The sequence below is a fragment of the Vombatus ursinus genome, unplaced genomic scaffold (genome assembly GCF_900497805.2).
Source record: "Vombatus ursinus unplaced genomic scaffold, bare-nosed wombat genome assembly UNPS02015175.1, whole genome shotgun sequence".
NCBI lineage: Eukaryota > Metazoa > Chordata > Mammalia > Diprotodontia > Vombatidae > Vombatus > Vombatus ursinus.
This window is the reverse complement of record NW_020954953.1, coordinates 5,819,587-5,846,440: the sequence shown is the minus strand read 5'-3', so window position 1 is coordinate 5,846,440 and position 26,854 is coordinate 5,819,587. Positions and strand designations below refer to the sequence as shown.

The following is a 26,854-nucleotide window of genomic DNA, read 5'->3' as shown; positions in this document are numbered from 1 at the left end:
CTATCCACCTCTGAGAATCCGTGGTAGATGTTTAAAAAAAGAAAAACCACAATCTATAGAACTGTGTAATGCAGTTGTACTTAATTTTAATGACTTTCCTTTGAATGAGTAAATTTAAAAAGCACTTATTAAATGCTTACCATGTACAAAAGCACTGTGCTAAATGCTGGGAATACCAAAAGAAAAACAAGACAAAGACCAAACCAAAAAAAAAAAAAAGCAAGATTGTTCCTCTTCTCAAGGAACTCAGAAGGTATTTCCATAGATACAACCACATCTATTTCTGATACTGAACCATTTAATAGTGTCAAAGACTTTGGTGACTTCCCAATATCATTTAAGATATGTAGGTACTGGTGCAGCTAGGTTGCACAGTGGATAGAGCACTGACCCTGAAGTCAGGAGGACCTAAGTTCAAATCCAGCTTCAACCAAACACTTGACACTTACTAGCTGTCTGACTCTAAGGCAAGCTGTCTTGACCCCAGTTGCCTTAAAAAAAAAAAAAAGATATGTAGGTACTATAAAAACCCTTTAAGTTATTAAAACTTAAAAGTAGACAAGGACTTTATAAACATATATACTTGCTGGGTTGGTCAGATTTTTCTTTCTTTAACTACAAGCCGCAATAAAATGCTTTTGTAAGCAGAATATCTTTTTAGGGTCCTGTCCCCACCACTGATTGAAATTTTAAACATTTTAAATAATAAGGTAGCACTCTCCAAGTTGTAAATTAAATAGAAAATTTTGCACAATTCAGAAAAAAATGAGGGCATGCCCTAAGTAGGATGTGAACAGCATACTGCCTGGAAGTAAGCAATCAATTGTAGATTAAAAAAAAGAAGTAATAAACACTAACTACTGTAATAGGAAACCTCTTCAGCCCTCAAAGTTTTCAACAAAATGAGTGAAATGGTTGTTTTCTCAGAGAGGAAGGATGAGGTAAGTGCCAACCTGAATGGTAGAACTCTGTGGTCTATTTAGAAAAGGAAATATTATGAAAACACAAAATGTCATTCCAAATGAGCAACTCAGATCAGCACTCATAACAACAGATTCAGCAATAACCAATGAGATAAGCATTTTTTCCCAGAAGTCCCTCACAAAAAGTACAACTTTGAAGAAGAAAATTATTTTTTCCCTTAGATTTCCAAGGTAATAAAATCCACATGCAACTAAGAAAGCTTCAGAAAATAGGTATTTTCATTATTGTTGTGAACTTAAGCTTTTATAAGTAAACTTAAGAATTGTGGCTTGGGTAATAATTTTAACTCCCATAAATCCAAATTTCAGTAAATTTAAATTCTCCTCCAAAAACCTAGCTGATTTTGGGGGGGTTTGTTTGTTTCTTTTAAATTAGAGAAAAATAGACTGTTGAAAGAGATATCTGAATTTTTTTGGCGAGGTGTAGACAAGGGAACAAAGTACATACAGCAAACTAATCCGAGGAAGACACTTAAATTTCAGCATGCTTTTTATGTAATTAAAATTATTAAGTTAAACTAAACCCCACAAGACCAAAGACTCAAGCAGTAGGAAAAAGAAAGCTTAGGAAGCTCCTGACCTTAGAAATGATCTCCAGGATAGTTATTGAGTGATGAGTTATTTACCTATTAGTGTGCATTCAGAGAAATAAAATCTCATTGAATTAATACCTGGCTAAGTCACTGAGGGAATGGGAATCTTCCTTGGTGGTGAAAGAAGGGAAATGACATCAGGGCATGGAACATCAATGAAGTGATACTACAGGGCAGGTTTAGGACTTCAGGAGAGTGTTAATACCTGGGGCTCTCCAATAAGGGTCAGGATGGGGTGAAAAAGATAGTAACGTGGCATTACTAACAGAAAGACCACTGGATTTGGAACCATTTGGTCATTGGTTCAAATCCCAGCTATAGTAATTAGCTGTATGACCTTAGGGAAGTCATTTAACCTCCATTTCCTCATAAGCAAACAATTGTTGTTCAAAAGTTTCAGTCATGGCAGACTCTTCATGAACCCATTTGAAGTTTTCTTGGCAAAGATACTATAGTCTTTTTCCACTTCCTTCTCTAGCTCATTTTACAGTTGAGGAAACTGAGGCAAACAGGGGAAAGTGACTTTCTCATAGTCACACAGCTAGTCAAGTGTCTGAGGCCGGATTTGAACTCAAGAAGATGAGTCTTTCTAACTCCAGGCCCAACACTTCAACACCTAGCTGCCATGCAAAAAAAATAGAGGTGAAATTTCCTTTCCAACCTAAGAGATGGAGGTGAGTAAGAACATTCCAGACATGGGGAAGAGCTAGTATTAAGACAAGAGATGGAGCATTCTAAACCCTGTGATTAAAAGATTAATTCCATCTATTTCAAAATTTTGCCTGGGAAGGGTTCTGTGTCCAAGAAAGAAAAGAAACAATCCCTCTTTTTCCTTCATACAGTACATGATACTCCATTTGCAGAGCCCAGATTCAGTTTTTTACCATTAATGGAAACTCAACTATGATGTAAATTAAATAGCCTCCTGTGATCTAGCCTGAGAACTTAAATACTACTTATGTTCTTGTTTCTACTCCAAAAATGCATTCTGTATTCTAAACAACTGACTTACCAATGAATTTTTAGAACACAATGTGTAAGTTGAGTGATGTATAAATACCAAAAAAGAAAACTCACTTCTTTCCAACTGATTAGCTAAGTAGAGTTCATTAGCTTAGCTTAGTTTAGCAAGTAAGATCTCATTAACTAACGTGACACTATAACATATACACTATCTCAAACATCAGAATGCGGAAGAAGTAGCAGGAAAGAAAGAAATAGAGGAAATAAACTTTAGGATTTATAGCCTATTTGCCTCGCGGTTTTTCACTTGTGATCGATTCTTTGTGACCCCATTTGGGATTTTCTTTTTTTTTTCCTTTTTAAAATTAATTTATTTTTAGTTTTCAACATTAACTTTCATAAAATTTTGAGCCCTAAATTTTCCCTCTCCCTCTCCTCCCCCCTCTCCTAGATGGCATGCAACCTAAACCAAAAGGAAAAACCATGAGAAAGAAAAAAAGAGAGAGAGAGAGAGAGAGAGGGAGAGGAAAAAGTAAACTTCAATCTGCATTCGGACTCCATAGTTTTCTCTGGATGCGGATAACATTTTCCATCATGAGTCTTTTGGAATTGTCTTAGATCATTGCATTGTTGAGAAAAGCTAAATCTATCAAAGTTGATCATCCCACAACGTTGCTGTTGCTGTGTACAATGTAATCCTGGTTCTTCACTCATTATCAGTTCATGTAAGTCCCTCCAGGTTTTTCTGAAATCAGCCTGCTCATCATTTCTTATGGAACAATAGTATTCCATCACATTCATATACCACAACTACTTCAGCCATTTCCCAATTGATGGGCATCCCCTCAATTTCCAATTCTTGGCCACCACAAGAAGAACTGCTATAAATATTTTTGTACATAAATAGTTTGGGTCCTTTTTCCCATTTTTATGATCTCTGTGGATACATACCTCATAGTGGTATTGATGGATCAAAGGGTATGCACAATTTTATAACCCTTTGGGCATAGTTCCAAATTGCTCTCCAGAATGGTTGGATCAGTTCACAACTCCACCTATAAGGCTTTAGTGCTCCAATTTCCCCACATCTTCTCCAACATTTATCATTGTCCTGTTTTGTCATGTTAGCCAATCTGATAGGTGTGATGTGGTACCTCAGAGTTGTTTCAATGTGTATTTCTCTCATCAATAGTGATTTAGAGCATTTTTTCATATGACTATTAATAGCTTTGATTTCCTTGTCTGAAAACTGCCTGTTCATATCTTTTGACCATTTATCAACTGCAGATTGTAATTTCTTGATAACAATACTGGAGTGGTTTGCTGTTTCCTTCTCCAGCTCACTTGACAGATGAGGAAACTGAGGCAAACAGGGTGAAGTGACTTGCCCAGGGTCACATACCTAGTAACTATCTAAGGCCAGATTTGAATTCAGGAAGGTGAGTCTTCCTGACTCCAGGCTTGGCACTATAATCACTGTGCCAACTAGCTGCTTCATGTCTGCCTTCCTATTTTACTGCTGAAGTCAAACGGTGAAAGTATATCAAGGAGCATCAAATAGAAGGAAGTGCCCTTGTGTTTCCATTTCCATTTTCAATTTGTTCCCTATCACAACCATAGAGTCCCTTGTGTATCAATAAGTTTCTTTAAAAGGACAAATAGATTCGTTATGTTGGTGACAAAGTTGACTATGTTGCTAAGTTGAGTTTTTTATTTAAATATGCTTTGATGTGCTAAGATCTCCTGATGGGGATGTAAGTTTTCAATTAAATAAATCATTAAACTAGAAATAGGACTATCACACAGGCACAAATGAATGATTAGTTTGCCTTTGATGCACATTAGACAGTTCATTACCCAGGCCATACACATGACCTTTCTACTGAAGTATCCATACCATTGTAAATCCATCAGTGAGCATTTATGAGGTGTTTACTATATGCCAAACACTATGCTAACTAGCAGAGATAAAAAGAAAAAGTCATTTTGTTTTTTTTTTTTAAAGTTCCCACCCTAGGACATGTGGGTATATAAGGTAGACTTAGAGAAAAAGGCCCTGGCATATAGGGGGCCCAGGCCACTTGCAGTAGGTAGTTCTTGAGTCTTGAAGGAAGAGAGAGAATCTAAGAGGTGAAGGTGAAGATGAAGAGTGTTCCAGGCATGGGAAAGAACCAGTGAAAAACCAATGAGACAGGGGCAGCTAGGTGGTACAGTAGATAGAGCATGGGCCCTAGTAAGGAGGACCTGAGTTCAAATCTGGCCTCAGACACTTGACACTTACTAGCTGTGTGACCCTGGGCAAATCACTTAACCCCACTGCCTAGCCAAAAAAAAAAAAAAAGGAAAAAAGGCAACGAGACAACACATGAAGCACTGCGTGTAAGAAACAGCCAAGGGGCCAATATGGCTGGATTATAGAGTGCATAGAAGGGAATAATGAATAAAAAGACTGGAAAATTAGGATAGAGCTAGGTTGTGAAGAGCTTTAAATATTAACAGAAGAGTTTATATTTGTTCCTAAAGGCAAAAGGGAGCCAGTGAAGGTTAGTGAGTAGGGGAGGAGCACATCAGACCTATGCTTTAGGAAAATTCCATTGCAGGGCTACATGGCAGATGGAAGAGAGTGAAGATAAACTTGAGGCAGGGAGACTAATTAGAGGCTATTGTATTAGTCCAGATGAAAGTTGATAAGGGCCCAAAGGAGGGTAAGAACTATGTGAGTGGAGACAAGGGTAAGTATACAAGAGATGTGCTGGAGATAGAAATGACAAGAATTTGGGAAAAGTGAGGAGTCGGGTAATCAAGGTGAACTGAAAGGATGTTGGTGCCTTCAAGAGTAATAGTGAAATTCAAAATGGGGAAAGTTCAGTATGAGGGAAGAGATAATGAGTTCTGTTTTGGACATGTCAAGTTTGAGATGCTTATGGAATATGTAATTCACAATTTCCAGTTGGCAGTTTGTGATGCGGTACTAGAGCTCAGAGAAAGAGATTAGGGTTGGATATATACCCCTGAGAATCACCAGCACTGCTATGGAAACTCATGAGATTCACCAAGGGAGAAAGTACAGAGAGAAAAGAGAAGAGAGGCCAGACAGAAACTTGCAATGTGAATGATTATCTAGCAAAGGAAAAATAATAATTCAGTCAATAAATAAATGTCAGTCAATAAACATTTATTAAGCACCTATGTGCCAGGCATTGCTCAGTGATCAGATCGTTATTGAAAAAGTAATGTAAAATCAAAACACTAATTAGCAGAACCGTTCCATTTTATTGAAGTGACATTTTATTAATAGCTCCTAAGTATATGTACTTACTGCAGCAAGAATCATTTCATTCTTTATACTTGTATACCCAGTGCCTAGCACAGTGCCTGGCACACAGAAGGTGGTTAATATTTACTGATTAATTCTCTAAAACCTTAGTTTTTTTCATCTCAAAAATGAGAGTATTGTATCAGAAGACCCCCTAACCGTGAAAATCTATAAAAATATGAAATAAAGAGAAAAGAATGGTCATATTGACTAATAAATGTCCCATTAATGATTGAGATGCAATAACATTAAACTTTTTTTAATTTAGCAGCACTCAGAATACTTTAAAATTAATTTTAAGTGGTTTTTTAATTTATAAGTTATATTATTTGAAACAACTCTACTGAAAATTTGACTTTACCCCATATTTCTATGGATCTTTGTCCAAACATGAGTTCCCCTTGTAAAGGAAATTGTAAATCCTTGTAAAGGATTATTTAAATAAAAACTAACAAATAAATAATGAATGATGCTGAACAGAACACTATGTAACGGGAAATCTCAAAATGAATGTCTTTTTTGACTGAAAATAAAATGTATTTTTTCGTTCAAAATCTGTTGTCTTAACTGGGAAACACCCAGAGCTCCTCCACACTAGGGCATTATTGTCAGTAAAGGACTGCATAATCATCACTGTTAGCAATCTTTACCCAAGTCTCAACCACAGTCTGAGAGTCCAGTCTAAGACACATAACAGCATTTCTCGGGCTGGGAATGGAAGGGGGAGCCATCCCTGGAAGGAATGCTGGTTAAGTCATAGAATCACTCAATCAGCAGGCATTTATTAAGCACCTAAGACGTGTATTTTTGCACTGTGTTCTGGACTTCCAAGAGCTTCTAAGGGAGGTAATATACACATATACAGGTCAGCTATGTAGCACAGTGGAGTCAGGAAGACTCATTTTCTTGAGTTCAAATCTGGCCTCAGACACTTCTTAGCTGTGTTACCCTGAGGAAGTCACTTACTCCTGTTTGCCTCAGTTTCCTTATCTGTAAAAGGAGCTAGAGAAGGAAATGGCAAACCACTCCAGCATCTTTGCCAAGAAATCACTAAATAGGGTCACAAAGAGTTGGACACAACTGAAATAAATGAACAACAACAAAAGTATGTGCAGAATATACACAAAATGATCACAAAGCAGTTTTGGAAGGGAGAGGAGTAGCAGCTGGGGAGAATCAGCAAAGACTTCACATGGAAGATTTTAATTAAGTTGAGTCTTGAGGGTAATTCAAAGCACTAGGAAGTGATCACAATACCACTTATAAGCAAAAACCTCCTCACACAAATCACTACCTCTCTTCTTAGCCCCTGATTCTTCTGTTCTTTTGCCTCATCACCCTGCCACTCAATATTACCTGTAGGAAGCATCATTGTGCAATGAATACGCTGGACTTCAGTCAGAATACCTGCATTTGAGTCCTCTGTTCTGATTCTCTTTGTTGTTGCTCAATAATTTTTCAGTCATGTTTGACTCTTCTTGGGGTTTTCTTGGCAAAAATATTGGCATGGTTTGCTATTCCTTTTCCAACTCATTTTATAGATGAGGAAACTGAGGCAAACAGGGTTAAGTGACTTACCCAGGGTCATACTGTTAGTAATAATAATCTGAGGCCGGATTTGAACTCAGGAAGAGAAGTCTTCCTGACACCAGTCTCAGCGCTCTATCCATTTTGCAGAGTTTTAAGTCCTCTGCTCTGTTTCTTTGCCACCTACTATATGTGTGACTTCCAGCAAGTTACTTAACACCCCTATGACCTATAGTCCTATTATCTGACATACAGGGATAATAATGCTGTCAGTGTGTACTACAACACAGTTGTTGGATCAAGTGAGATTACATATAAAACATTTTATATCTCCACAGGGATAGAAAATAAGTCCATTATTATTTATGTAGTGAAAGGGCACTGGGCTATTTCCCATTGAAGTGGGCATGCACACTGATCTTTTTTTCCTGTAGAACATGTGTTTAAGACATATTAATTTATTTTTATGTAGCTTTTGATTTTTTTCCTGATAAAAAAAATTGGGTCCCTCTATCTTACCCAGGCTAGGAGTACAGGGGTTATTTACTGCCTGATCCTACTATTATATAAATGCTAGCTATTAACTATTACTGATTGGCCAAGCAGCTCTTGACTTGGTCTGTTTCAAACATGAGCCAGTTGGTCTCTCTTTAGGCACCCTGGTGTCTCCTTCTTTATTATATTAATACTGAATAGCACAGACACCCAATCAGCATAGCGACATTTTAGCTCAGAACTCCTAAGTCCAAGAGATCCACCTTCCTCAGCATCTGGGGTACGTGAATGGGGAATCATAATAATAATACTTTGGGGCTTCAAAGTACTGCTACTTCTAAAGAAAAGGAAAGATACCACCCGACCATCACTGGCTGCTTCTCAATGGAAAGAAAATCCTGACACTTTTGATCTTTTAGTGAAGGATCTGAAGGAGAATAGGGGGATGATGAAAGGCATCTGATGGAACTGTCATCAAAACCCAGAGGAATGAAAAAGCGTGAGAGCTCGTCGTTGTTTATAGAGTTTATGTCTATAAATGAAGTGTACTCAGGACTAAAAAGCCAGGAGACCTGGACTCTAGACCTTCCTTCATCATCTCACTTCAACTTTGCTGTTCCTCAGATTCCATCACAGTAAGCTGTAAGGCCACGATCGATTTTCTAGCTTCTTAATAAGGACCTTGGGAAGACAAGCAGCGTAATGTAAGAGATGTGATTTAAGTGCATCAGAAGAAAGTGGTTGCAGCTTCCACTTATGATTATTAACACATTATTTACTTCCGCTTGGCTGGGATGAAATACACATATCCACTTAAGGCAAAGAACTTAAGGGCACAGGAAACATCTCATGTTTGGCTCCCCACAAATGAGCTAGGAAAACTTTTACCAAAAAAAAAAAAAAAACCCTAAAATTTAAACTTAAATTTAAAAAAAAAAACTTTGACTACACCTTTGGGTTTAGAAGAATGACAGAGTCTACCAGCAAATTTATCTTAAACTAGGCATAAGGTGAAACACACACAAGGTGAGGAAAGAGGGAAAATGAGAAGAGTAAGAAGAGACGTACGATAGCAACATAACACCTTCCTTATATGACCTCCTTCCAGAATGAAGTGAATTTCCTATTGAGTGAATTTCCACGACTGAATTTCCTAGATAACAGAAGGCTACTCATTCAAGCGCTGAAGCTTTTTTAAAATTTAACCATTTTTGCTTCTTTAAAAATTTCTAAACCACATCACCTTCCTTGTCTCCTTAAAACAGAGGATCCAGAAGAGAATTTACCAGTTTCCTCATGACCCCAGGCATCATCATAAATATCTATTATATTTCTAAATGGACCATGATATATAATATAGTTCTATAGATACTTTTTGATTTTCTGACTCATCTTTTCCAGTAAGCCACCATTTGTCACTGCTGTTCATTCTGCCTGGCTCTAACAGGCTGACTGCTCCCCCTGCTAATAAACTACTGTGTGCTAGGAAACTTGATAAGAAAGTTTGTGAAACTGTATTAAGGAACAGTTCACTGGCTCTGAGGTAGAAGAGGTTTCTCCTATAGAATAAAATGTATGGTTTAAGTGACAAGACTTTGAACAGCTCTTGTACCTCGACAGAGACTTTTTTTTTTTGTCACTTCTTCACAGTTTGGGGTTGTAGTCTAAGAGTAAAGTTTGCATTTCAGATAAGTAGAAAACACATAGGAGTGACATGCTTTGTGAGATTACAAAGCAGAACTCAAACAAAATACTTAACTTCCTAAAAAATAATTCGAAACAAATATTAGGGAGAGAACATTAAGAGAAGGCTGGGAGGTGGGAAGGAGACACAGAAATGCTCATTTTAGGAGAAAGAGGAATCTAAGAGGAATAAAGAATAACCAGGATGGCACATAGGAATGGAAGCCAGAGGATGTGTGATATTTACAGGATGTGTGAGTTTTACCACCCCAGTTTTGTTTTGTTTCCTTTCAAGAAAGTCAGGATCAAAGATCAGCTGTGCATAATACAGTCACCTGAAATTCATAAAGAAAACACATCTATGGGAAAAGCCAGCTATTATGATCAGTAGAGGCAGAAGGTTATCATGAAAATAATGAAAATTTGCAATCAAGGGACTTGAGTTCAAATGCCAAGTCTACTATTTACTAGCTTGTGTGACACTGTGCAAACCACTGACCTTTCTGAATCCAAGTTTTCTCATCTGTAAAACGAGCAGATTGGACTACATAATCTCTAAGACTTCTTCCAGCTCTAAATCCTACAAAAGCAGTTAATTCAATTTTTAAAAAATTACTCTGGTGACTGAGTTATCTAGACTAGCCGTCTACACTGACCAAATTAACCAGTTGCTTTCCACACCTGCCCTTTACTGTGGTTGTTGCTGGTCCTTCATTCTCGAAGAGGACCAACGACATCACTAGGGCGATGTCTTGACTTGCTCCAGAACTGAATTTAAGTGAGGCAGAGCTGTTCAAAGTAAGCAGAATCTAGGAATTCACTCTTTGTACCTATGTTGGTTAATGTAGATTATAATAATTAAAATAGCTTATATGTATAAGATACTTTAAAATTTGCAAAGAGTTTTCCTCACAACAACCCGGTGGAAAAACCATTATAATTATTTTTGCAGACGAGGAAATTGAGGTTCAGAAAATTTAAGTGGCTAGTCCATCATCATATGCCTAATAAGTCAGAGCCCAGTCATGAATCCAAGTCTTAATAATAATAATTGACGTTCATGTAGTGATATAAGCTCGTTAGAGTGCTTCATCTACATTACTTAATTTGTTCCTCACAACAACTCATTGAGGCAGGGGGCTAGTATTTTTATACCCATTTCACAAGTGAAGAAACTGAAGGTCAAAGACGTTAAATAAGTTGACTTGGGTTACATCTTGAATATCTGAGGTGGAATTCAAATGCTAGTCATAGGATCATAGAATCACAAATTTAGAGATGGAAGTGACCTGAGGGCTCACTGAAGGCAACTCCCTCATTTTAGAGATGAAGAAACTGAAATTAGAGCAGCTAAGTGACATCCAAAGTTACATAGTTGGTTGGTATTAAAGGCAGGATTTGAATCTAGGTCTTCCTGACTCAATATCCAGCAGTGGAGCTACTACTTCAATTCTTCCATCTCCAAGTCCAGTGCTCTTCCCACCACATCATATTTCCTCACATTGATTGCAAACATCAGTATCATTTGTTAAATTTCTTTCTTTTTTTTTTTTTTACTTTCAGGCAAATGGGGGTTAAGTGACTTGCCCAGGGTCACACAGCTAGTGTGAAGTCTTTGGTCTGAGGCCAGATTTGAACTCAGGTCGTCCTAACTTCAGGGTTGGTGCTCTATCCACTGCACCACCTAGCTGCCCCCTCATTTGTTAAATTTTTAAAAAGCTATTATCAAGGTGGAATTAATTTCTGTGAATGGAAAATATACCATATCTTTAAATAATACATTACAATGGTAAGACCTACATTTCAGATGAAGGAGATAAATCTTTACAGCTATACAAGTTAAAATAAACTATTATATCCAGATGAAATTGTTTCATTATTCTTCTTGGCTCACAAGAAAGAATATTTGTTCAAACTCATTTCTCAATTAGGGTTTCTTAATCTGGAGCGTGTGGATTTTTTTTAACAAATATTTTGCTAACTGTATTTCAATATAATTGATTTCCTTTGTAATTGAATGTATTTTATTTTATGTATCTAAAAACATTACTCTTAGAAGGGTCCCTAGGCTTTACTGGACAGCCAAAGGAGCCCATGATGTTTAAAAAAAAAAAAGGTTAACAACACCTATTCTAGAGTATCTATAACTACTCACATTATTCCACCCTGGAAAACAAGATAAAGCCAAACAAAACTCAAAGCCCAAATTAACTAGAGAAAGGAAAATCTACGTGGTTGCCTGAAAGACATGTGCAATCTCTTTAAAAGAAACTGGCCAGATGATTCCTGGGAAATTGCACATTTCTATAGTATGTGTAGATTCTCCGTGGACTCCTCATGTCTTCTGAACAGCAACGAGATCTCATAGGATCTGGCACAATACATCTGAATTCTTAGCTCTGCCACTACCACCAAATGCAGGGCAGAAAAATGAGGAAGAAAAGTTCCACACAGTAGCAAGAAAGGCAATGAGAGGGAAAGGAAGCACTTCATTTATAAAACCTCTGTATGGCTTTTAAAATCCCTCATAACCCACTCCTCCACTGTCTTTCCAGTTTTCTTACAATTTACTCCCCTCCACATACTTTCACATCCAATGGCACTGGTCTCCTTGCTGTTCCTTGTACAAGATGCCTCATCTCCAGCCTCCAGTCATTTTACTGGCTGGCTCCCATGCCTGAAATACTTTCCCCTGAATCCTGATTTCCCTAACTTCCTTCAAATCTAAATTAAAAACTTTCTGCAAGAAGCCTTTCCCTATTTCCTTAAAAGACTAGTGCCTTCCCTCTGGAATTAATTCCAAGTTACTCTGTATGTATCTTGATTCAACATAGTCGTTCACATCTTGTTTCCCCCATTAGAATGTAAGCCCCTCAATGGTAGGGACTGTTTCACTATTCTTCATATCTTCATCCCCTTAGCACAGTGCCTACATGTAGTAAGTGCTTAATAAATGCTTACTGATTGACTGATTTTATTTTCTTACCACCCTATTTCTGTTTAGTTGATATTCCATGTTAGGGAGAAGTCATTAAGTGGGGTCGCCTCCCAGCCATGGAACAAATACATGAAACTTCCCTTAAAAACAACAACTTCCTATCCTCCTCAGCCTGGAGGAGTGTCTTATCTTAATTTTCAATGGCATGACATTTTTATAGTGAACCATTCAGCCTTTTCTGTTTAGCAAATTCTGTGGCTGGAGAGTTCAGCAAAGGGAGCTTGCCTTTTGGCATTTTTACCATTCCAACTCCCAGTCTTTTGGTCTTAATAAAGAATACAATTTGAATTGCTTCCTGGCTAGAAGAGGATGTGGATTAAATGAGAACTTGGTGTACACTTCATCTCAGGAATGGGATAACTGAGCAAACAAACAGTGAGGAGCCTTTGGGTCATCTGGGGTCTAGGAAGCACACATGGTTGCCTTCAGCACCAAGGGCTTCCAAAACTACTCTCTGGCTTGAAGGTTTTCATGGTCCATTGTACCAAAACAACCAAAACCAACTGCATTTTTTCCCCGGCCATATCATAATGTTACGATGGCTGAGGGCAGATTACATAATATCATTCAGCATTGGTCAACAGAAAGTCTTCTCACAGGCTTCTACCGACAGCATAATTGCCTGTGATTGACAGAAGAACATTAATACTATCATCCTAAATAAACTAGTACTAACTGAATGTATAGAGAGCAAGGACTCTTAACCGTGAGTCCATGAACTTTAATATGTTGATGACTGTATTTCAATAATTGATCTCCTTTGTAATCATCTTTATTCAAAAACATTATTCTGAGTAGGTTTCATCAGGTTGCTAAAGGGGGCCATGCCACAAAGAGGTTAAGAACCTCTAGTATTGGAGGATCATTCTAGCTCTAGTATTGGAGGATCATTCTAGAATTTAATTAAGATGGCTATCATCTGAAGGAGGAATTGAATCTGTGTCAATTCCACATCCATGAGAGATAATCTAAGGCAATAATTCCTCTCCCTGGCTATACAAAAAAACAGACAGTGTAAGATTGCAAAATTTAACTAAAATGTCATAATGATGATTGTCACCTTAATAATGATCATGCCTTAAATTTGTATAGGACTGCACAGGTCACAAGAGCTTGTATGGGCAATATCTGCTACCCAGTAATGTGGTATAGGAAATGATTAGCATTTAAAGGCCAAAAGAAGAAGTGCTGTTCTAAGAAGAGGAACTGTTTTAAATTGCACCAATCTCTGAGACCCACTCAAAAGTCACAACTTAACATGAGGTTTGAGGCCATGAATTACCTCACTCTACATTTCAGGGAAACTCAGTAGACAGGTCAGGAAGTCAGCTATCAGTGACTCAGAAGCTATCACAAATCGAAATCTCCAGGTGGAATGCAGATCTCTAACAAACCTTTATTATCCCTCTTTTCTGCGTAAGACCACAAAACATTATGTTGAGTCAAAATACACAGTAATCATCAAAACAAAGATGTCTGCCCTTTGGCTAGCTCATTGTTTTTGTATACAATACAGAAAGATTCATTCATCCACTTATCAAACATTTATTAGGCAAGCTCATGGCACAACCACTAGACATTCATTCATTTATTAAACCATGTATGGACCATTTATTACGTGCTTACTGTATACAAAACACTGTTGTTGGCACTGGAGTACATACAAAATTTAAATAACACACATCAGCAGAAAATATAGCAGGCTCTCATCTACATTGATTACAATAAATCTTGAGTAGGAAAAGAAGGCTGAAATAAAAAATCTCTACATGTAGTAAACGGTTTGCTTTAAATTACATGCTATGGTAATTTTAAACTGCGTTAGGGAGAAAAGATATCAGTGTGGCATGACTAGCACTTGGAAACAGGATAGAATTTCTTTTTGCTTGCTCCCTTTCCCAGCCAAACTCCTAGAAAAAGCTGTCTACACTTGTTTTCTCTACTTTCTCACCTCCCACTCACTTATCAACCCTCTGCAATCTGGGTTTCCATACACGCCATTTAACCCACACTGCTCTCTCCAAGGGTATCAATGATGTTTTACTGCTAAATTCAGGGGTCTTTTCTCAGTTCTCATCCTTCTTGACCTTTGTACAGCTTGTGGCATTATTAACCAATCCCTCCTCCTGAATCCTCTCTCCTCGGGTTTTATGGGCGGAGCTCTGCCACGGTATTTTTTCTGCCTCTCCAATGTGAGATCATCATTCATGCTCCCCTGCTTCCACTTCACATGGATATACGTACCACTTCTCTTTTCTCTATATACTCTGAAGACTCCAAAATCCAGCCCTCCAATCCTCAGCTCTGAATCTACCCCTCCTTCTACTTTCCCAATTTCTATTTCTGACAAGATCACCACCATTCTTCCAGGCACCCAGGTTCATTCTCAGCTCTTCATTTTCGTTTGACAGCCATGTCCAATCAAGTTACCAAGTCTTTTCAATTCCACCTCTAAACATCTCATATCCATGCCTATCATTCTTCTCATACCAATAATCATCCTATTTCAGATCCTCATTCTCTCTCACTAGGACTATTACACAATATACTTCTAATTGATCTTCATGCATTCAGCCTTTCCCCCTTTCCAATTCATCTTTCACATAGCTGCTAGACTGGTAGGTAGTATTTCTAAAATACAAGTCTCTCCACGTCCCTCTCCCTGCTCAAAAAGTTTCAGAGGTTCCCAGTTGCCTCTAGGTTGACATAAACTCTTCCTCTTTGGCATTGAGAGCTCATTACAATCCATCTCCAGACTATCTCTCTAGGCTAATTACATGTTATTCCCCCTTATTCACAGCATTTCATCTCCCACCTTTGTACAGACAGTATCCCATGGAGTAGTTCCCCTTACCTCTGACAGTAATCCCAGAATCATCCTATATCTACATATATAAAGATAGATTGATCTATCTACACAGATAGATATATATCTATATATCTATCTACACACATAGATATGTATACTTCTTATTTCCCCCATTAGAATGTAACCCCTTAAGAATAAGGATTATCTCATTTTTTGTAATTCTTTCCCCAACACCTAGGAAGGTGGCTTTCACTCAGTAGACATTTAATAAATATCTGGGGATTGACTGGAATCCTCAGCTCCCTTAGAGGCTCAGATCAAGTGCTATTTCCTTCAAGAAGCATTTCCTGATTCTCCCAACTGCTGAAGGCCCCTATCATTTAATTAGGGCAGCTAGTTGGATAGAATGCTGGGCCTGGAATTAGGAAGACTCATCTTCCTTAGTTCAAATCTGGCCTCAGACACTTACTAGCTGTGTGACCCTGCGCAAGTCATTTCTTCCTGTTTGCCTCAGTTTCCTCATCTATAAAATGAGCTGGAGAAGGAAATGGGCAACCACTCCAGTATCTTTGCCAAGAAAATCTCAAATGGGATCACAGAGTTGGACCCAACTGAAACAACTGAACAAATCATTTAATTATTTGTTTGTTTATATCTTATATTTACTTGTATTTGAACATATTGTTATCATTCTCCCACCCCTCCCTCTGTCAAACTTCTTGAGGGCAGGGACTATCTCATTTGTGTACTATTTGTATCTTCAACACATAGCAGAGTGCCTGGCATACAGTGGGAGCTTAATAAATGCTTGATGATTAATTGATTTATTCCCCAGACAAAGCTGGGAAGGCTGCCCTGTCCCAAAGTATTTGTCTCATATTAAAAAAAAAAATGGACCTTTGATTTCACCGCTACAAGTCTACCTCTCCTATGACTCTGTAGTAAATAGCTCCCACATCAAAGGCCTGAGGCTTCAAAAATACTGGAATATGAAGGCCTACTCCCACTGCTCCCCAACTAAGGATGACCTTAGCCCTCTCACAAAGAAATAAAAATTATTTTTAACAAATAATTTTTTTAACTAAAGAAAAAAGGTAAAGGAATGTCATACCACAGCCAATGACAGCCCTTCAAGCTCTGGGTATTAGTCAGTATGTACTAATTTGTGGAAGCACACACCTCAAACAGGCATCAAATGAAGAAATAGTAGTCAGGGCAGAAGAACAGCATTAAAACAACATGACTGGACCATTAGAAAAATCAAAGAGGCAGAAGATGTAATATTCTTACTCTATTCTTTAAAAACATTCTGGCTAAGCTTTAGGACTCCCTCTGATTCGTACATATTAGATGTTTTTAAAATGAAGGTTATTGTTATAGATATGACAAGTACAGTGCTTGAGAAAAATTATTCTGGTAGGGTGTCGACTACAGAACAGGGAAAGAATGTAGAAAGAGCGACAAGTTATAAGGCTGCAGGTGATCCAGACTTAAAAGGATGAGGGCCTGAAGCCACTGACTTCACAATCAACCAACAAGCATTTATTAAGATCTTACTAAGATCTGTACTAAGGCCTGGGGATATAAGGAAAGGCAAAAGCACTGGTCTCTGCCCTTACAAAGCTCAAGTTCTAATGGAGTGAGACAACCATGAGAACCAATATGCATATTCAAGATATGTACTGGGGAAATAGGAGGTAATCCCAGAAGGAAGGTGCTAAGTAGGGAGCCAGGGTGGGGAGCAACAAGGCACAATGGAAAAAGAGAAACGACAAATCCCAAAAATCTACACACAGTAAGCACTCCAATATTTTTTGAATCATCAGATGAATGAATAATTATTGCAGAATAAAATCTGGTAAACTTTGGTTACTGAGTGCATATGAAGAGGAAGGAGAATTCTGAAAATACAATTGTGGCAACTAGAAGAATAAACACATCTTTGAGAGTGAGGAGGAAATGAGAAATGCCCTTTTAGGAAGAATCATCAAATTACATTTCAGGTGTCAGTGGGCATTCAGGTGAAGGTAACTTTAGTTAGGTAACTAGTAACTTAAAAAAAAAAAAAGACTGGGGGCAGGAAAGATGAGCTAGAGAGGTGAATCGGAAATGACAAATAGTAGGGAAAACCCTGATAATATTAATTCAAAGAAAGGAAAGAATACAGGGAGAAGAGAGAGGGATAAAACCAAGCCTTGAGAACCTTCATAACTATATATATATATGTATATATATATATACATATATATATATGGAGAGAGAGAGAGAGAGAGAGAGAGAGAGAGAGCACACTCTGTTACATATTGACCTAAGTAACCTTGGGTTACTTAGCCTCCATTTTCTCATCTATAAAATGAACGGGTTGAACTTGATGATTTCTAAAGAGCCTTGAAACTCTGGTCTTATGATATGATGCAAGAGGAAAAAGAACACAACAAAGGAAAAGGAGAATCACATGATACCATGTAAGCAAAGGGAGGAGAGGCTTTAATAAGGAGTAAATGATCTAAAATTATCTCATAAAGTTAAGGATGAGAAGTGAGAGGACATTGCTTTTAGAAAGTAGGTGGCCCAATAATACATGTCGCTCCCTGTGGCCATCTCAATTCCATTTACTTTATAGCTAAAGAGGACAATCCATCTGTAAATAGGAATAATGCCCCCCAAAACAACTTTAGATCATATTAATCAAAATTTAAAATTTATTTGAATTTTTTGAGAAGTACCTAAATACTAAAGTGTAATCTATGGGCTTAAATCCCTTTCCAAGTGACTTGCACTTAAATTGGCATAATTTTGCCTATTTAGATTTGTCTTAAGATAAAACAAGACCCCGAGTATAGCATTTAACCATAAGACAGCTTGTTGTATGTTTTATCATACATACTTCCCAACCATAAACCATTTTTACATACTTTGACAACCACTTCTCAAAGGAATTTAACTTAACAGCTTTTAAAGCCTAGTTGGAGAATATGAGGAAAACTACTATATTTTTGTTCTGTTCATATCTGCTTTAAAATGTTTGACTTGGGTGGGTAGGGGAGACAGTGCAGAGAAAGGGAATAAGTTTTAAGAATTTAAAATGGTTTTATCAAAATCTCTAGCAGATGCCTGGTTATAAAATTGCTAGGCAAGCTACAGAGTAGCAGCAGCAGCAGCAGCAGCAGGTGTAGCAGCAGGTGTAGCAGCAGTAGCAGTAGCAGCATTTACAGAGTACCTACTATGTGCCAGGCACTGTGCTAAACACTTTACAAATATTGTCTCATTTGATTCTATGGTAACTCTGAAAGGTAGGTACTATTATTATCCCCATTTTACAATTGAGGAAACTGAGGCAAACAGAAGTTAAATGACCTGCTCAGTGTCACAGACCTAGAATCTAAGGCTAAATTGGAACTCAAGCCTTCTTGATTCCAGGCCCAATGCTCTATTGAAGCACCAAATTGTATGATAATTTCAAATTAACTTTTACACCAAATTTATATAGCAGAGAAATGGAGGCAGGAGCCAGTCTGGCAAAAGAAAAATATTTTCTTACTTGGAAAAATATAATCTCGGGGCAGGTAGGTGGCACACTAGATAGAGTACCGACCCTGGCTGAGCTCAAATCCAGCCTCAGACACATAACACTTACTAGCTGTGTGACCCTGGGCAAGTCACTTAACCCTATAGCCTAGCCCCCTCCCCCCAAAAAATATATATATAAAATCTCAGGAAAGACATAAAAAAATAATAAATATTTACCCATGATACTGCTTTTAGTTTCTTTTCTTGAAAAGTGATAGCTGTAGTCAGGTTTTCCACCCAGACACTGAGATCTTGGGTGGTTAACAAGGATGAAAAATCTAAACCACTGGAAGCTAGCCATCAGAACAAAAAGGGCCTTAATTGCAAGCATGTTGAGAGAGATTGTGTTTAAGCAAAGGATAGACAACAAACCACCTGTCAGTTATTGTAGAGAGGATCCCTTAATTGGAGGTGAAGTTGGAAAAGATGACCCTTCAAATTCTAAGACTCCACTAGCTGGAAAACAAAAAAAGACACCTGAGGAACTTTGGATGTGGTCCAAAATACCCTGAGAGTAAGAGTTAAAATTTTATTTTTAATAGCAGAGTAGGGAAAAACAGGGCGATATATACTAATACCAATTGCATATTTGGGAGTGTGTGAAGCACCTCAATGTACTTAGGTGTTTGTATTTCCTTCAATTTTGCCATAAACAGTGTATCAATCAACAAGCGTTTACTAAGGAAGAGACTACGTGTAAGAAGAAGCAGGAAAGTAGTGGACAGAAAGATGGCTTCAGAGCCAGGAAGACCTGACGCACGACGGTTGTGTGACCCTTGGCACATCTGTTCACTTCTCCTCACCCTAGTCAACACCCTGGGACTATAAGTTACAGGAAAAGTATTGATTTGCATGGGTAGAGGAAATTTCATCATCTGGGAGCTCCATATGCCAATGAAATCACAGGTCCAGCTCCTATCCCTACTAAGTGCTAGGCTATTAGTTGTCTATAATTGGTCCTTAGAAACTATTAAGACAACAAAATGTAACAATTTAACTGAAGTGTTTATTTTAGGAGAAGATCATTTACCCTAATCAGGTGCTAAATTGTCTTTCTCAGTCTCTAATGGGAAGGCTGGCCATTCTAGGCTTGAAGGCTATAACAAGCCACCATTTGATGGTAGCTACTGAATTAGTGTGTAAGAAACACATGTCCTGCCAAGTCAGTCCTATAAAGTGATGACAAAAAACCCAGAACAAATAAAAGGTATTTCCTCACAGGAAGAGGGTGGAGGAAAGCAAGGAAGGATAAAGAAGGAAGTGGGGAAAATGGAAGACCATCTGATTCAAAAAGAATTTGACCTGGAAAAAAAATGCATGAAATCACAGAAAAGAGAGTTTGAACTGGAACCAAGATTACATACCCAAAATTTATGAATAGAACTATCAGAATACCCTCTAAACAAAATCTGAACCAAACTAATGTTTCATTTAAGTTCCTATTTTAAAATTGCTATAAGTAACCAGGTTACTTATACCTCTGCAATGATTACAAGTGTCTTTTCTTGACAATTATTTTCCACTGCAGTGGAATAGACTAGTTTCCACAAAACCTATAATCAAAACTTTTTTGGCAGAAGATAATAATTCTGCTATACAGAAAAGACTGTCTACAATTATATCCACCCTTACACTGCATGAAGAGTTTTGATGTTTATGCAGACACAGCCTAAAAATAATTACCTAACACCACCCTAGCCAACTAACAGAGAAAACAATAAAATTTTGATGGTCAATAATATCAGAAAGGTTTTATTCCAAAGAAGTATAAAGGGGCAGCTAGGTAGTGTAGTGGATAGAGTATCAGCCTTGGATTCAGGAGGACCTGAGTTCAAATCCGACCTCAGACACATAATACTTACTAGCTGTGTGACCCTGGGCAAGTCACTTAACCCCATTGCCTAGCCAAAAAAAAAAGAAGAGTTCAAAGCCAAGCAAATGAAGGATGGGAAACTATCCTAGTTGTTGGTTATTATACTACATATATGTGTGTGTATATATGCCACAAGGTACTTTGTATTTTCAAAGCACTCAATTAAAAAAAAAAGAAGTGCAATTAAGAGATCCCTGGACCTAGTTGCAAGAGAAATGAGAAATATGTCCTTTCCCAGCTTCAGCACTGGCTTGTTGAATATCTCTGGGGAAATGAACCACCATTTCTGCTTCTGTTTTCCCATCTATATAGTTGAGTGGATACTATCTACTAAATTACAAATGTAGACATTTAAAAGAATTAGTTAGAAAAATATTCAAATCATTTTTATTTTCTAAGCCAAAGAGATTTCATAAGTGTATGATTTCTATATCTTATTACTATTCTTTATAAATAAGGAAACTGAACAAGTTAAATTACTTCTGAAATACATCATTATTGCTATTTTTCTCATTAATGTGAATCAATAAACAAGCATTTATTAAGTGCTTATTCTGTTCCAGCCACTGTGTAGTGTAGTGGTTAGGATAAAAAAAAAAGGATAAAAATAAAAGTCTCTGGCCCCAAGAAGTTTATTATCTATTGAAGAAACATGTACACACACTCATATACATATATTTATATACAAAATACATACAATGTAAATGCAAGATCGTTGCTAGGGTGGGGCATTGGCAGTTGGGGGGGAGAGGAGGCATCATAAGTCCATGTATTCTAAACACACATATTACTGTATTAATACCTGCCATTAACACTGCCTCAAAACTGTTTCCAGTTTATTTTCTTTATTCATCATGCTACAAAGATAACGTCCACTGATCTTTCCAAATTGTAGTTCTCAGAGTATATAATTGACTATGCTGCAGAGATAGTTTGGAGCTTCTCACCAGTAAAAGGAATGCTCTGGCAATCCACACAATCAACTTTCTCAGATGTCCTTTTAAAGATAGTTATGATTATACCTCTGAAATTCTGTCACATTTCATCAGCACTCCAATATGTTTTGTTTTGTTGGGGGGTAGGGGGATAAAAACAGCCCTTCCTCCTGCCAGGAATACACTATGAAATCAAAAAAATGGAGGTGAGATTCTTATTATTGTCTCTGTATAAAACCCAACTCTTTTTTGGTGTTGGGCTGGGCTATCTTAGAAAATGATTAAAGTGTCTCTGTCATATCTGTAAATAATCCTATTCTTTCAGTGATGAATGGAGCCACAGTCACTGCCTCCTGGTACCGCTGGTAGCATGAATGAGTTCATAGAGCCATGCTCTTCACACCTGTACATAAGCCCTTCCTCTGGGAACAGAACATGTAGCTTTAGACAGTGTGTATTTCACTGGTCAGAAAGCTTTGGGTTTGAATTCTAGATCTTTTTCCTTAATAGCTAGGTGACCTTGGGTAAATGACTTCACCATTCCTGACCTCCCATTTCCTCCAGTAAAATTCAGAAAAGGAAGAGTAGATTATCTTTCAGGTCCCTCCCAACTCTAAGTCTAAACTCCTTGAGAACTGGGGCTATAGATTTTTAAAAGTGTATCCACAGAACTTAGCCCAGTTCCTAGGAACTGCTTAATAAATGTGCGACCCTGGGCAAGTCACTTAACCCCATTGCCTAGCCAAAAAAAAAAGTAAAGAATTCAAAGCCAAGAAAATGGAGGATGGGAAACTATCCTAGTTGTCGTTGGTTATTATATAACATGTGTGTGTATATATTCCACAAGGTACTTTGTATCTTTAAAATTGCTATATAGAGACATATGCATCCTATGATTTCTTTAGTTGTACCTACTATTCTGACTACTCTCACATACTTAACTCAAGATACTAAGTAATCTTAGTGAAAAGAGTTATCAGTTTTTAAGAAGTCCTTTCTGAAGTCCTTTCACCATCAGAACTATTTGCTGGGTAATAATGAATCTATCTCTCTAAAACCTGACTGAGCAATTTTAAAATTTAGAGGTCAGGAGAAGTTGCAACAGGAAGTGATCAAAGAAGAAGTCTGATGCAGAATAATTTGTGGAGTGGCTACAAATTCTGGTTTTCTCATTCTTTTTAACAATTTGGTATCTCCATTCCTCTAGCTAGAGCCAGACAGAGTCTAATGTTGCACAGCAGAATTCTATTAATGTTAAAGCTATCTAAATGCAGGCAGCTAGGTGGCACAGTGGATAGAGCAGCAGTCCTGGAGTCAAGAGGACCTGAGTTCAAATATGATCTCAGATCAGACACTTGACGCTAGCTGTGTGAGCCTGAGCAAGTCACTTAACCCCAACTGCCTCGCAGAAAAAAAAAATAAAGATATCCAGGCATAAAATGTAGGTACTGACTGCTATATTTCACTTCCACAGCATCATTCATTTTTTCTTCCAGATCCTATGAAATTGAATTGGCTAAAGTTATTTGATTTCATCATGCCATTAGCAATTAGTGGATATGTGAATACGTAAGCACATGTTTTTAATGAAAAAAAAATCAAGTTTCCATGAGCCATCTGAACTTCTGTATTTTCCAAAAGTAACACTTCTCAACTGTACCATTATTTCAAGGATGAGTGACCTGGTTCCTTGAATTTCAAAGCTACCTAAACCAAACTCAGGAAGAACATACAGAGATAGACCTGTAGCTGGTATTAAAATGTTACTGCAAACAGTAGCTAATAAAATCCCAGCACACACTTTTATTTCTACACCCACCAGTTAACACAATGCTGACGCAGAGCAAGAGCCTAACAACCTGCTAGAGAGGGCTATGGGGAACTCTTTACTTAGAAAAAAACATACCCTGCAGTATGAATATATCAAGAAATGAAAACAAATTTACCGCAGTTTCATTAGATGCTGTGCTTAAGAAGGCAAAATAAAAGCTGGTAAGTAATAACTTAGGGACTCACTAACCATGTAGTGGGGTTTTTAGTATATATGACATGAATATTTATTATTTTACATCAAACATGTTCATAAACAAAGCTCAGCATTATGGTCTTTGTGACCATATTAACAAATCTATATGCTTGGAATGGCCAGAAAAGTAGATGAACCAAAACAAAGATTATCTCATGTCCATTTTCCCATGAACCTACAGAAAACAGATCTTTTGACATGTGATCTTAAATACAGTTGATCTTTCAGACAAACTTCGAACAGAAGTTACTAGTACAATGAATTCTGTCTAGTGGACCATCTATCAAATAGATGACTTTTCCGTGGAATTATGAAGGGTCTCTACTTTCCAAGTGCTTAGAACTTAAATTCAAAGCACTTAGTAATTTTCATAAAATGTCCCGTGAATGGCTCCCTGTTTCACAGGTTTTTTTTTTTTTTAAAAGAACAAGTAACTATCCTAAATTTACACAGCAAGGTAGTAGCGGAATCACAACAGAACAGCAACCTGGTCTTTGGTTCTAATGAGTTACATGGCCTCTTCTAGACATGCCACCAGTCCCCAGTCAGCATTCCTGCTACTTATTCTCAAAAAAGATACCATTGTCCTAATTATTAAACTCCAAGAAAACATTTGGAAAACTCATTTAAATTAGAACTTTTTGTTTTGAAGATGGGGGTAGGAGGAGGGAGTAGGTAGGAAAAAAGTTGAAGGAATGGTAGTGGTAATCTATCCTAACTACATTACTTAAAAAAAAAATTTTTTTTATAGCTTAGAATTTTCAAATACAAATTATTTCACCTCAGTAATTTAGATGTCTTTATATGAAGGTTACTACTCTGTCAAGAGATCATTCACTTGCACTCTATGCACTCACATTTAGTAAAGCAAACACAAGGTACAAAGCCATTCTACTTATCAGGGCCCAAAGTAAACATTGTTGATTTAATTAATCTGATCCAACTGAGAATCTGTGCTTACTGAAACAGTACCATCATGCCTGCAACAGCTCAGCTGCTGAGGCTAAAAGAAAATCTATCTATATCTCTGTTTACACACATGCATATGGATAGATACACTGTAACCACAAACTGGCCATGAGCCCTCCTATCATCTGAGGCTCAATTTAAGAATCTGTCCTCATATTACTGGATTCCATGATAATCATATGGTTCTAAAGCATAGTTGAACTGTTTTACCTAATACCTATTAATAAATTAGAAGACCTTCTATAAGCTGGCACAAGGGCAGAGTTGCAATTGGCGCAATCTGGTTTTCCTGAAAATAGTAAGCAAACCACATGCATTCTGTTACCAGACCAAATCACAAAGCCCAACCAGGCTGTTTCTAGAATAAGAAGCTTCCCCTTCAGTTTCATCCTTGTTAAACAGGCCTGAAGTCTCCATAATCACCTGTTCCTGAAGGTGATTTGTTTCTGAAATCTATTAATAAGTAAAGAGGCAATTGTTTAGAAATATTTTTAGGCACAAACAGGAGCAAATGAACTGTTAGCCAAAAGGCTGATCATTTAACAAGTATTAAAACCAAAATCAACTACATGCCTACTGGGTTGGTTGCAGTTATATACCTGAAATAGCAAAATCTCCCATTATCTCTTGGAAATCACAGATTTGATGCTCAGTGAGGGTCATAAAATGCCCCAAATGTCTTTACCTATAAGTAAATTTTAAATACTTTTATAGTTGGCCAATTCCTGGAAGTAAAAGGTCAGTTACCAGTGGCTCTCCATCCTTGTTCATCCCGAGAACAGTAAAGCCACGGGGAGTTAACTAAAGTGTGGACCCTTTGCACTCTCTCCCTCTGTTCTCAGAAACCTGCCACAGGAGAGCATTCATTCTGTCGATCCAAAAACAAACATAAATAATTCCCACCGAGATTGGTTATATAACATATACAGTAGCTACAGCTTCTAGAAAACGAAAGTAAATAAAAGAGGAGTGAGAAGCATGGGCCTGAGAAGGAAGATAGATTTACATGGTCCACTTACTCGAATGCGAAGAAGAGTCCGCTAGTGACCAAGATGAGGACAAGGGTCAGGTAGAAGACGCCCGTCTGCCGAGCCATCATGATCCTCCCATTACAAAAGAATTTGTTTCTTCCTGGGAAAACCTCCCATTTCCTCCGGGCCGCGATTTTCTTTTTCTTATGGGGAGACTCCATGGGAGAGGAGCTGTGAGTGCTGATCTGACTGTACTCGCAGTCTTTCATGGGCCCACCGCCTCCAGGAGTCATCAAAGAGGGTAGACAATTGGGGGGGGTCAAATTCCCCACCCCGACCCCCAAAAAAGCACAAGCCACTTAATTAAAACAACCCCACTCTCGAGAGCCCCTTGGCCGCCAGCACAAGCTCAAATTAAAACTCCCCAAATAGGTTACCGTTCCAGTGATAACTTTGCCAAGTAGCCCAAGTTAACCCTTTGGAGACCAAGGCTGTCATAGTAGAAAGATTCCTCAGAGAAGGAGCTCCCCACCACCCCACTATTATTCATCAATTCTATCACGTGTTGGAGGGGTCATGAAATTAAGTCCAATGAAGGAAAAATGACACCCTCCACCACACACAAAACATACGCGCTCACATACACCGACACACACACACACACACACACACACAGAGTCCACACCACACCACAGTGCACTCGCTCTCCTCTCTGTGCCCCTCTCACTGCACTGGTAGTTGATTTTTAATCCCTCTTCCAGATGACCCCTGCTGGGGGATGTCTAGGGTGGCGGGCTCTGAACTCGACTGTAGGGGCAGCGGCTGTGGGCGCGCAGAGAGCTTCACGAGCTGCTCCTCTCCCCTTCGCCAGGTTTATCATAATCCGTTCTCCAGGCAGCAGCTCTTCCCCGGAGAGAAAGAGATGGAAAAGAGATGGTAGCCCGAGCCACCCCCGAAGCTTCCCGGGGGTGGGGGAGGGAAACAAGAACAAAATCCAAAACAAAACCACGTTGCTTTTGTCGGAATAGATCCTTCTGAATGCCCAGGCACTAGTCCAGCTGAGAGCCCCCAATCTACCCAGCTGTTTGTAAAGCGGACTTCTCCACACCCAGCTACGCCTTGGCGGAGCTGGGACTACGGGAC

General features: G+C 38.1%; 1 protein-coding gene across 4 annotated transcripts in view; it reads right to left on the bottom strand.

Annotated features, from left to right (window-relative positions):
• LOC114031456 (probable palmitoyltransferase ZDHHC14) overlaps window positions 1-26,447 on the bottom strand; it is a 326,338-nt gene extending 299,891 nt beyond the window's left edge. For all 4 annotated transcript variants that reach the window (XM_027846519.1, XM_027846521.1, XM_027846520.1 and 1 more), the window contains exon 1: window positions 25,760-26,447. In XM_027846519.1, the coding sequence (XP_027702320.1) occupies window positions 25,760-26,004 (245 nt within the window). In that variant the 5' untranslated portion in view covers window positions 26,005-26,447. The remainder of the gene's footprint in view (window positions 1-25,759) is intronic.
• Between the last annotated feature and the right edge of the window lie 407 nt (window positions 26,448-26,854).